Consider the following 12,979-nt stretch of genomic DNA (forward strand, 5'->3'; position numbering starts at 1 on the left):
TTAATTTGAAAAAATGAGTAGATGCCAAGGCTTTGGGCAGTCTTACCATATGATGTTTCTGTAATCTCAACTTGCATGGTGGAATTATTTGATGAACAGCATGGCAAATTGTGATTTTAATGTGCCAGATTTAGTTCATGTATTTTTGTCTTGAGATGTCCTGTTCAAACGACAGTAAACAAATGTATGTCTCATACTAGTGTGAAGAAAAACTTCTGAAAAACTTCTGTGATAATGCATTTATGTTCAAAAGAATGCACGCCTTAAACAAATTGGTGTTCTCAGCTGGTCCAAGGTTGCACATGATCCACTAAAGCTGTAGCTTAATGAGACTCATTTCATTGGTGGCTAATAATATCTGGATGAATTCTATCCGGACTAAGGTTTAAGAACTTGGTATTTATGATCTAACCCCCTCTCGTTGTCCAAACTTAGTGTTGCACCAACAGTTCAACACTATTTAGCCTAATGATAAGCATGCCAATATCTTTACAATTTCGCTTTCTAAAGAGTGCTCTTTTCTGTTCCCCCTTCTTGAGAAGAAATATGGGGAAAATCCCATGCAAAATTCCATTACTTAAGAGTGGTGAATTTTTAATTAAAAAAAGATTATGTGGGACTAATCCCTCTTCTCTCATATAATCTCCCCAGTACTCAAGGGCTGATGCTAAACCAAGTGGCAAATATTAATACCGTCCAATCAAGCACACCTTGGCAAGAAAGCTGAAGTTTGATTGCTCATTTATGCCGGTTACAAAATCTACTCAGCTGTTGGTCTAACTGTTTAGGTATTGTTGGAAGAATGGGTAGTAGCAGATCTATTTTATCATCAAGGGTGACATAAATGGGTGGTGTATATTGGAAGCTATCTTCTTTTTTTTTTTTTTTTTTTTTTTTTGACTGAGACATATATTGGAAAGTGTCATTTGCCGTAGAAGCTAAAATGATAAGGATGCTAATAAGGTGTTTCCCTCCAGAATGATAAAAACAACCAATGGGCTGGCTGGATAAATGTGCAGGCATGCCACCAGTATTTCACTAGAAATGATAGAGAATTGACACATCAATATAGAGTGATGTGAGTTCTACCGCCTTGAACCTTTATGGATTTTTATTACTAGGATGCTATTGTTGGAATATAAAACGCCATAGGAAATTAAATTGCAATATTTTTTTTAGACCCCTTTACTATTTGGTCTGCATCTTGTTACCCTTTTTAAGATATGAGGCTTGCAGCCAATATGGATGCCGGTTATCGGTCTGAATGTGGTTTGAAAAATGCTCCCATGTTCTATTAGTCGATGATCACGAGGATGATAGAATGTATCTGATACCACATCTACCATCTTGATTTTGGACTTAGATGATTCTTGCACTTCTTGGAGTTTTGTCCTTATTAAGAATATAGACTTACATATCTTTTCAGCATTGGGTACTAGTCATTTAACTCCATGCATCCAAACCTGAGAGGCTATCCCAAGAAATGTGCACTACCCTCACGCGACTGCAAGGCTTCAAAATCAATTGGGATCTATTTTCCGTACAACTCAGTGCGATGTTTCAACCCTTTGCGAATATCTTTTGTTTAATTTCTTTTCCTTTCTTATGCATAATTTCCCCTGAGTTACCTTTCTCCTCAGCAAAGATGGATATAGTGTCTTACACTACAAAAATCATAATCATGGTTAAGTAAGTTAATCAAAGGAAAGCAAGCTCCGGGCTACTTCAATTTTTTCTCTCCAAATCCTTATTCGCGACCTTTCCAGTCTTCTTGCTTTAGGTTATACCTCTGATATGATATTTCCTAATCTCTCTCCTTTGTTTTATTTGCATAAAGATGAGACCTTCCTCTACCAAGGACCAATTTCAATACTTTGGTTTGGAAGCATCACAACACCCATCAAATACATCCTTTGGAATCAATGGCTTGATATGATATTATATCATTCCCCTCTTACTATGAATCGACCATCATTTCTTGCGGTTCTTTGCTTTTGGTCATCCAAGACCAATTCTCTGCATTTGAGTTTCATGCATGTCAAGCCTTAGCCTTTTTGATTTAGAATCCTAAAGCTAAAGCTGGCCGATAAAGAATCAAGCTGATCCAGGAGTTGAGTTTGGCTTAGATTTAGCCAAGATTGAACCAAGATTTTAGCTGGGGCCCGAAAGGCCAATCGGATTTTTTTTAGTTTATTAAGGATTGAGAATGAGGATCTTATAGGTTCCCCCAAAACGGCAGGAGACTTGACCGTAGTGGATGTGTAGCTCCAGGCAACAGACCCATCTATCAGTCAATCATTCATTGGCCTCAAGAAAAAGTTGATTGAGATTCTGTAGACCCACAAATCACTCGCATCACTTATCAGGAAGTTGACAGGTCACCTCCCGAAAGGAAGAACTTGAGGAAGAGGTAAAGGAAGGACCCATGATAAGATCACTTGAGGAGCAATTAATCGCTTTGCTGGAAACTCAATTGCTTGAGGCCTAAGGCAACATTTGAGTTCTAAAAGCTAACCAACTAGAGCATGAAGAGCCAATGATGAGAAACTGAAGGCTCTAGAGGAAGCCTGGAAACAATTGGCCAACTACACCTCAAGGCTTCAAGATCTCTTACTAGGGCCATCAAAGTAGAGGACATGGTAGAAGAGATTATTTACACCATATCTCATAACCTAGAAAGCAGGACATGAGCAAGTGCCATATGGGTCAATTTGGATAAAGTCAAAATGGATAAAAGTTACATGATTCTTGCTGGCCTGATAGAGTATGGCCATCACAAATTCCACAAACTGTGGATGTACATGCCAAAGGAGAAGAATTTAACCATGATGTGGATAAACGAGCTAAAGGATTGAGGCTTAGCCATGATTAACTACAAAGTATGTGAAGGTGGCTAGTAGAAGACCGAGGCCAAGGTGATTGAATCGATCTTAGAGATTTCCATGTGCAGAGAACTATATCATAGGCCGAAGTAAAAGAGACGTCCCGTATGAGCTATAATAAACCAAGTCTAATAATGTATGGTTATTGATCTAACACTTAATGCAGGATGAACATGTGATTGGATGTGCATAGTGGAGGATAATCGGCACTAATTATCCGAACCACTAGGAGTGAAGGCCAGATGTGGGGAACGATAGAGTGGGCAGTTATTATGTTCTAGGACAGTTATTATATTTTAGTATACTCTATCAAAGAGACCCTTTGACAATTGTCCTTTTATCTTATCTTAGTTTTTCTACTGGTAGTTCTACTATAGGAGTAGCTGTAGTGTAGATTTCTATCATAGCTCTAATATTGATCCCTTCCAGTAGCCCAGCGCTACACCCCTACCATAGCAGCTACACCCTATCCAATCCATCTTTTTTGAATGACAGTGTGATGGTGGAGAAAATTCTTGAACGTTAATGCACTTGAACCCATGCTACTCTCTATTCTCCATTCGATCCCCATCATCATCTTTTCACCTAATCAATCTTTGGTGGCATGCTCGCATGCAACAACCTCGTTATTGTTGAGAGTCAACGTTTTTCTTCGCTCACAATCGAGTTTTCTAGGACCTTGAATTCTCTCGCACTCACCCTAACAAGATGGAAAAATAGGCAATGTCTTTTCTAGCACACTTGTTGGGACCTTGCATGGTCATTATCATGTCGGTTTCAGTAGGACAACGACATAGCTATCATCAGATCATATGAAAAGAGATCAATAAAGTAGTTGTAGAGAAAATAGCCATTGTGCTAGGGCCACTATTGTAGTGATATGCAGCTATCTCGGCTTCAATACTAGAATAGGTAAATAAACTTATTTTCATGATCAAAAGATAGTGCATCAAGCCATAGTACATTTTGGTGCATGCTATGGTGGAAAAAACCGAGCGGATCCTTGAGGTGAATGAATCGGCTTATCAACAAGTGCATGGAGGTGTTAGAGTAGTCTATAAATCCAAATTGGAGACTTCGGCTCATCAATATATAACAACCAATAACGATATCATGGAGACCTCAAAATCTACTGTCTAAGGCATAGCAGAAGTCATACTAGCAAGGCTATAGTAGACCAAATTATTAAGGGCTGTTTTGGTCAAAACTTGGCCAAAAGTTGAGATTATCAGTCATGGTGATTTACAAAGGATTGATGGTGAAGTTAGCAAATCTTGAGCAATATTAGTTCCTGATGGTTTACCTAAGCGTGGAGGGTAAAATTGCAATTGATTTGTAATATCGGCTGTAGGTATCTAAAGGGTTAGAGGGTAACCACAACAAAGGAAGAAGTCATGCCCCACTCAAAGACTGTGCGCATGGATGTTTTATGTTGGGGGGTATTATTATCTTATTTCCATACCGAGATCCTATGAAGTGTGGCGTTTGATCATTTGAATGATTAAGAATCCTCATTTGGATTATAGATGGTACACATCTCAATGCCATAAAAAAGTCATTAGGAGATTGAAAAGGTGATATATTTAGTCTAGAAGAAGAAAAAATGAAAAATATTGATAATATTATTTATGAGAGAACATTCCATTTGAGTTTTGGTTAAGAGGCTGATACAGAGAAATAATACCCTACTCTTATCTAAAGTCCTCTCACAACTCTCTTTTGACTCTCTTACTCTTCCTGGGGATCCTTGGGACGTCGGTTTGGAAGTGAGGACCCTATCAAAGAGGGTTGAAAATTGAAGGCTTTTAGTTGTTCTTAGGCTGCATCTAGGACAAGATATCTCCTTGCTATCATGTTCAAGCTTCTCCTATTTTTCCTAGGAGTCATACTTCTTAATAGATGTCGGTCAGCTTTTCTTCAAGGGATGCGATCCTGTTCTTTTGTGTTGGCCAATGGATGATAGATGTTAGAAACTTTGGAGTTTATGTTGAAAATTGATTGGCCCAATCTACAAGAGGTAGGTCAAATTTTGATGGACGAAACCACTAATAGAAAGTATGCAAAGAAATATTGCCTTCATTTTGCTTCTGTTATATAAGAATGAGTACAAAGCCAAATAGACCAAAGCTTTTAAGATGCTCATTTCGCTTGATGTAGGTTAATAAGTCCTTTATCATTGTTGGTCCATTTGACATGCAAGATGATCTAATGTCCTGTCTACCGCATTTCATCATTTATTGTGGCAAAGGTCGAATGAGTGTAGCAGGTTGAGGGGCTTGCTATGGACTCGGTTGATAAGAATGAAAATATAAAGAGTCCACTCGAACTAGCCTGCAAAAGATGAGGACACATGATCAACCAACGGTCACTAGTAAATATGTTGACTTACTGAATTGGAAAATCGGGAATGATGGTATTCCAATTTTTGCATCAATGGATTGTTCCAACTAACTCTTAGTTTCAAGTCCAAAGGATGGAGTACAGAACTCGGAGCAGGGGTTTCTAAACGTTTAAGTCTGGGAAAGTGTACCTGCTTTGATTTAGCCTGTTTGCATCCCAAGATATATAGTTAGTGTTTTAGCCTTTTCAGCCTCCTTTAGGTAAAGAAGACCCCATTTCAAAAGTTCTTTTTTTTTTATGGCAAACCATTTCTCAAGTTCTTTAATAGGCCCATTTTTCCAATATGTGCTGCAATTGTTACACGAGCGGCCCGAGGCTCCAAGAAGTCAAAAGGAGCACCATCGAAGCAATAACATAAGGACCAGGGCCAAAATAGCAGTCCAATGGAGAACTCTCAGAATTATTTAAACTCATATTGGTAGGTAACATTAGCCACATCAAACGAGGGGATTCACATTTCCCGGCCGGCCATGAATCTCTCCTCCATCTTGAATACTAAAACGGCAATAGCAAGCAATCTATTGTGATCCGTCCATAACATAAATAAGACATCCGTATAATAGACCGAAACTATTTGGTGCACCACAAGGTATCCCCATCGAAAAAAACTAAGGGCACTTAGGGCCACCTTCCTTTGTCTTCCAGTTGTTGTAGCAGGGGCACACCTGCTTGTTGCCATAGGTTCCAGGCGGCACACACAGGCACTGAGCGCAACATTTGAGGCAGAAGAACATGCATGGCTTCTTGTGGGACGTTCCTGAGCACCGGTATTGGCATCTCGGTTGGCAATCTGGAGGCATAATCAATAAACTTTCAGTCAGAGAAAATAAATAGGGAGGCCATGCAAATTTTCAAACATGCGTTAAATGTTTGATGATTTGAGCTTAATGAAGCCATGATGTCGTGTTACCTGAAGGCTTCAGCCGTCCATGGACGCTCTGGATAAATATGAACAAGAGTTAAAATGAAAGTTAGAACAATGTTATTATGGCCATTAAAGTGGAACTGAACCTCTAATAAAAGATGGAGCTCTTTTACTCACCCCAACCAACGACAATGCCAGAAGAAGCAACACCAGAAGTGAGTAGGAGACGCGAGAATAAGCTGCTGCCATTGCAACAATCTCTCTCTCTCTCTCTCTCTCTCTCTCTCTATGTTCCTTTACCTCTCAATAAGAAGCAATGGAGAGAGCAAAGAGTGGAATGAGAGGGGAAGATGGATGTGGTTTCCAACTTATAGATCAGCAAGGAGAACTGTTCTCCTCGGTGCCGCAAGACACTGCATGTGACCGAACAGTCGTCAAAAGAAACTTGAAAGGGCTATGTAGAGTAGGCACTTTCATGAATAATTAATGGATCAGTGAAGAGCCTTTGTTTCTTTTAGGAAAAGTGCACGACGGGCCCCTGAAGTCACATGCTCACCGCTCCAATCAATACTCTACCGACCGATATTCGAAAATCAAGAAAAAATGAGAGTATTTGCCATAAACTATAAAGATCTCAATTCTCAAATAATAGAAACTAGAATAAAAAGAGAGAATGCAAAATAGAAACATCACCTAAGTATGATTAATTTGTAATTACCATGTAACTATGCTAATAGTAAATAATCGGCAAATACATCTTAAAAAATTATGAAGAGTTAGAGAGCTTTAGTTAATTAATCCAACTGCTGGAGAATCATTTAACAGTGGAACAGTTGTGAATGAGCATGGATTAAGCCATCGCCTCTGTGAAGTACAAAGTGGAAACTTTCAACTCCTAATATGGCAAGTAGGTTGAGAAGGGGAAACAAATTTCCAAAGAAACACTATAATAACTCAAAAATAGGGATGGCAATTTACTCCATCCCATCAAGTACTCAACTAGACCCAACACTATTAAGGCACAACAGATCTGAGAAAGATTACATGCCACGATACTTAGCTGTTCATTTTTTTTAATTGATTGTTTTTTTAATTAAAGAGATATTTGACTTCTTAAAAGATAACATTTTTGTTTGTAATATTTTGATTATTGTTAAGAATTTAGTTTGTTATGTTTTATGTCTTTGACTCAAATTTTATTTAATATTATATGAAGTACCAAAATTTATATTTTAATTTTTTTATTTGTTTGATTTGTATCTAAAAAATTTAAGTTTTGAAGCTTTATCCGGTCTGATCGGTCTAACCTATCATGTCCAACTCCATCAGTCTAAGAGAAGTATATGATGGGCACAAATAATGATCTAGCTGATTGATACCCAACGTGTTTTCATCTTTAGTCAAAAAATATCGCGAAAACAATCACTCTGCTGCCATGCACCAATCACTTCAATAAGTAGCAAAAATCAAGATGTCAATTCAAATGGGGCAGGGAGTACAACACAGGGAATGAGTGATTTCCCGAGTTACACTGTTTTAGTTATAAAGCAATTTTGAAGGTTCCACTAACAAACAAAGAACCTAATTCCCATTCACTACGAGTAACTTAAGAATTTTATATTAATTCCCAGTAAATAGTGTTATCATGGGCTTTAATAATCATTCTCTTTATATACATATTGTAACAATCCAGGACCTCACTCAAAATGGCTAGTCAAAAAGTATTATTTGGGTTTCTTGATCTTGTATAAGTACCCAAAATCTACCCAGCGAATAACCGATGTGGGATTAAACACACGCCCGCACGGATCCTCACATACTCCCCCCGTTCAAGCCCTGACGTCCTCGTCAGGCTAAGGGTTCAAATCTATTCGAATCTAATCACAAACACCATGATCAGCCCGTGGTCAGTCCCAATGGATCCGTGCTGCAGTGTCCTCTAGTCCACATAGGTTATGGGCCGGATCCGCTCTGATACCATTTGTAACAATTCAGGATCTCACCCAAAATGGCTAGCCGGAAGGTATTATTTGGGTTACTTGATCCTGTATAAATACCCAAAATCTACCTAGCGAATAATCGATGTGGGACTAAACACATGCCCGCACGGATTCTCACACACACAAAATATATATATATATATATATATATATATATATATATATATATATATATATATATATATATATATAGGGGATTGATAACCTACTCTCTGTTATGATAGGTTATCAATCTACCCATTTTTCATTGGACAAAAATACCCTTATTTTTTGTAACTTTTAAGGGTGCTTTATGTCTTTTTACAATCTCACATTAACTCACCCTCTCAACCCCAATTAATGTTCTCTCCCTCTCTCTCTCTCCGGTGTGTGTATGTATGCATGTATGTACATACGTACGTATGCATGTATGCATGTATGTATATGTATGTATGTATGTCTATGTATGTATGTATATGTGTGTATGTATGTATGTATGTGTGTGTATGTATGTATGTATGTGTATGTATGTATGTATGTGTATGTATGTATTTATGTATGCATATGTATATGTATATGTATGAGAGAGAGAGAGAGAGAGGGAGAGAGCATTAATTGGAGGGGTTAAGAGGGTGAGTAAATATGAGATTGTAAAAAAACATAAAGTACCCTTAAAAGTTATAAAAAGTAAGGGTATTTTTTGTCTAATGAAAAATTGGTAGATTGATAACCTACCATAACAGAGAGTAGGTTATCAATCCCCATATATATATATATATATATATATATATATATATATATATATATATATATATATATATATATATATATATTTTCGAGTTTGACAAATGGAAGACCAGTACTTGATCAATCTACCTTCGGACTAAAAGTAGCCGTGTAGACAATGCTCATGGTCGTCCAGCTACACACATCTTGCTTTAGATTCTGCGGGCCCGAAAACGATTCTTGTTTCGCTTTACTTCGCTTTCCTTTCATACCTCGATGCTTTTGAAACGGATACCTTGTCGGGAGCTAAATTTGCGGGAGATTGGCGGGGCGGCCGAGAAGGGCGCCGGATAAACCGGTGGGAAATTTGGACGGTGGGCAGTTCTAGATCTCTACGTCCATGTGGAAGCCGCTTCCACCCCGGTCTTTATCTCCACATGGCCTTCCATCGTTTTTTTCACCAAACCTAACATGGTTTGCCGGGACCCGACAGTGAGTGGACTTAGCTATCAATTTGAAATATCCTGCTCATACAATCATACATTCTCGAGTACAATGACTACTGTTACGTGGCGCAAACAGGATAGAAATTAAACTCTTTCCCAATCTTATATGGCATCGCGAGATTGGTGAAATCTTTTAGGGCCGGCGTGCATCACGAGACTTGGACCACTCATGAGGCGTTATGTCAAACACCATGTTGGATTGATAACGCGTTGGAAAACTGGTTTGGGCTGCATTGGCTTTCTTCCCTTGTTTGTTGTCTGTTTTCTGTTTTCTGTTTTCTGTTGATGAAGTGCTCGGCAAGCTCATTTCAGGGATTCGTGACAAGAATATATATCGATGAATACTTGCAACTTAAAACTATTGGGCAGGTGGGAGGGTATATGGTTAAAGTCTGCTTTGGGCTACGGCGTACTGGTGGTGGTTTTCCTGTTAAAAGTGAGAGATAGGTGAGCGAGCCTTGGATGCAGCAATCTTTTGGACGTCGGTGTTGGAATTCGCACATGGTGTTGGACCTGCAGTCAAGAGTTTCGCCTTCAAAACACGCCTTACATTTTGTCTAGGCCGTGATTCACCAAGTTCTCCCATGAATCATTTTGTCTTCCTCCCTTCTTCTTTGTGCCGGCAGGCCATCATCGCCAGTAAAGTTGTGGCCGAAGGACCCCCTTGGGCCACCGCATCGGAGTAGGCTACCTTCAAAGACGAGAGGAAGAGAACGACTCTCTCCTATTTTGGAGAAGAAGAAGAGAGTCATCTCTCTCTTTTGGTTTTCTCTTTCTTTGTTTCTCTCTCTGGCATGGTTCTATGGACCCAACAAGAGGATCCTAGATGTTCTCTTTGTGGACTCAGGATGACCCTATTAGAGGGTTTTGGTCTAGCATTACTGCGACCACTTGTCACACTCGACCATTGCCGAGTACCGTTAGATTTTATCATCATAAATCCCTATTGCATTACTTGTGTCGTGATCTGATTCTTGTTTTGTGATTTGACTGGTTGGATTGGCCAGAGTAGACTGACTCGAATTGTCGGACGTTGTTACCTAGTTGACCCAACTTTTATTGGCTATCATTAAACTCATAATTGATAATCTATTATTCTTTTCCTTGATTGGATATATATTCTTAATCAGATGGATTGAGTTACGTTGTATTGACCAATTCGAACAATTGGCATTGTCATCTAGCTAGCCTTGTATATCTTCCTATATGAATCTATATGCATAGTCAAGACCTAGTTTCATATGGGGCTATAGCCATCCAAAAAGGAAGAAGCCCAATGAGATTCTACACTCTAGTTTCTAAATTGAGGCAAGGCCTTGACTCTTTACTTTAATTAAATAAGAATAGAGAATATGAATAATTCAAATATTAGAACTCGAAATTAAGTAATTACTAAATGATTAATTCATTGATATGACAAGTATTGATAAAGGATATGTGTGTGTGTTGTGTATGTGTGTGTGTTAATTGGTTTGTACCACTGGATTTGCACTATGAGATTAGATTTGGTTTGGCATGTTATGATATGTTTCTAGTACACATATGGTTATTATACATATTAGATATGGTTATTATACATATTAGATATTGAAAACATAATTATGTAAACAAAGATATCTTGAATTTGAAAAAAATTCATTATATAAGTGGTAACTGATTTGACAAGAAAAATATGTAAATCAGATAGACAAGATATGGTTTGAACTAACTTCGTCATGAGATTGCGCTAATGGGTTAACGCATGGGAGAGGCTCCACAGGCTTAAGCATAGTATAGCACTCAAGGGCTAATACATGGGAATAGTCTCCGTGAGCTTATGTGTAGGATAGCCTCCACGGGTTTAAACGTGGTATAGTGCCCATGGGTTAATGCATACGGATAGCCTACACAAGCTTAAGCATAGTATAGTACCCATGCGCTAACATATAGGAAGAGCCTCCACAGGCTTACGCGTGGAATTCCGTCAATCTCGGACTGAGTCATGATCTTAGTAATTAGTCCAAAGCTAGAAATTAATCAATGAGAAATATGGAATTCAAGTTAATAAAAAAATGGATGAAATGATAAAAAATTGTTATTGAACAATTGAATATATTATATATATATATATATATATATATATATATATATATATATATATATATATATATATATATATATCTGTGTGTGTATGTGTGCGCACTTCTTTCAAAATAATAATGAGAACTTATGTGCATATTATTTATATGAGCTTTTCGAGTATTGATATGATATTCATTTTATCTGGTATTGCTAATTGATTATTTTATTATTATTTGTGGTGTAGCGATTCGAGATTCTTACTGAGCTGCAAAGCTCACAGCCCCTTTTTTCTTTTTCTTTTCAGAGTTGCAAGTTGCAAGTGGCTTAATACTTAGCTATGGTTGGGATCATATGAGAATAGGATGAATAGATAAAGCATCACTAATACTAGTTGGATAATTTAATTTTGTAATTGGACCAGCATTATTATTTGGTATGAATAAGATCATTATTGTTTAGTGATATTGAGGTTGTAAGAAATTTTCAGACTTTGCATATTCTCTTTCTATCTTAGAAAGTTTGCTGCCGTGTCACGTGGCTGACTTGAGTGATCAGTTTGGGCCATGAAAGGTGTATCACAATATATCTAAAAATTCACTTAGGGAAACCAGAAATTTTGGCTGTCTGAAATCTTAGGAAAAACAAAAATTTTGGCCAAAATCTGTTCCCAGCGCGAGGACTGTTTTCCATTCCATTAACTTGTAACAAAAATTTTAATCCTATGAGATTGATCTTACGGCCTGTACAGCTGACGTCTCCTACTCATACATGAGAACCAAAACATCTACATCATCCCAGCTTGCTTGAGTGGGATCTTAGCGTTATGGAATTCAAATAGATCACCGACTCTTACTGGGTCCCATGACTCCTCCACGGGCTCTCTCTCTCTCGGCCTGCTTTCTACTAATGGTGTTTCTCATCATTCTCTGGTCTCTGAAAATGTCATGCGGCTCTTATTCTGCTGGTCTCCCACTACCATTGAGATGTGGTGTAAACAGCTAGCATTCAATTCAAATAATAAATATATATTTATAAAAGATCTTCTTTACTTTCAGCTAGTCAACAAGATTCAGAATGATCTTCGAAACTTCGGATAACTAATACAAATTGAGGAATAACCTCTGTCGGTTGTACCTTTACAAATTGCTGCTTGCATTTGGCATGGCTTATTTTCTCCAAATACAGCCTCACGATGATTGAGAAAGAAGAATGGAAGACAGGTGGAGAGAGATAAACAAAGTGCATTTGAGACAAAAGGTGCATATTTAGTAGCTCTTCTATGAATTGAGGTCTCACCATTTTGATAAGAAGAAACAGCTCTCTACTACCACACGCCTACCTCTCTTATCCTATTCTTAATAGAAGGCTCTAAGTTGGACATTATCCTTTTCCTGCAAGAGATCCCGAGGGAGAAGTGTTGCTAAATTGGACAGGAGCGCATAAAATAGGGCTAACCTCCTCTTTCCATCACATCAGCCTCTTCTCTCTCAAATACTATGAGACGGTGCGTTCACTAATAGAGTTTGGTCCCCTTTCTCTCCTTGATGATGAGAGAAGGGG

At 38.1% G+C, this 12,979-nt stretch overlaps 1 protein-coding gene across 1 annotated transcript; it reads right to left on the reverse strand.

The window, feature by feature from the left end:
* Nucleotides 1-5,655: 5,655 nt before the first annotated feature.
* LOC103706193 (protein RSI-1-like) lies at nucleotides 5,656-6,496 on the reverse strand. The gene is made up of 3 exons (XM_008790233.4): nucleotides 6,325-6,496; nucleotides 6,193-6,220; nucleotides 5,656-6,072 (listed from the first exon to the last, which is right to left on the reverse strand). The coding sequence occupies exons 1-3, from the start codon at nucleotides 6,394-6,396 to the stop codon at nucleotides 5,891-5,893; spliced, it is 282 nt and encodes a 93-aa protein (XP_008788455.1). The 5' UTR covers nucleotides 6,397-6,496; the 3' UTR covers nucleotides 5,656-5,890.
* Nucleotides 6,497-12,979: the final 6,483 nt, after the last annotated feature.

The sequence above is a fragment of the Phoenix dactylifera genome, chromosome 5 (assembly GCF_051530095.1).
Source record: "Phoenix dactylifera cultivar Ajwa chromosome 5, Ajwa_hap1_PhDact_Kaust_v1.1, whole genome shotgun sequence".
Lineage (NCBI taxonomy): Eukaryota > Viridiplantae > Streptophyta > Magnoliopsida > Arecales > Arecaceae > Phoenix > Phoenix dactylifera.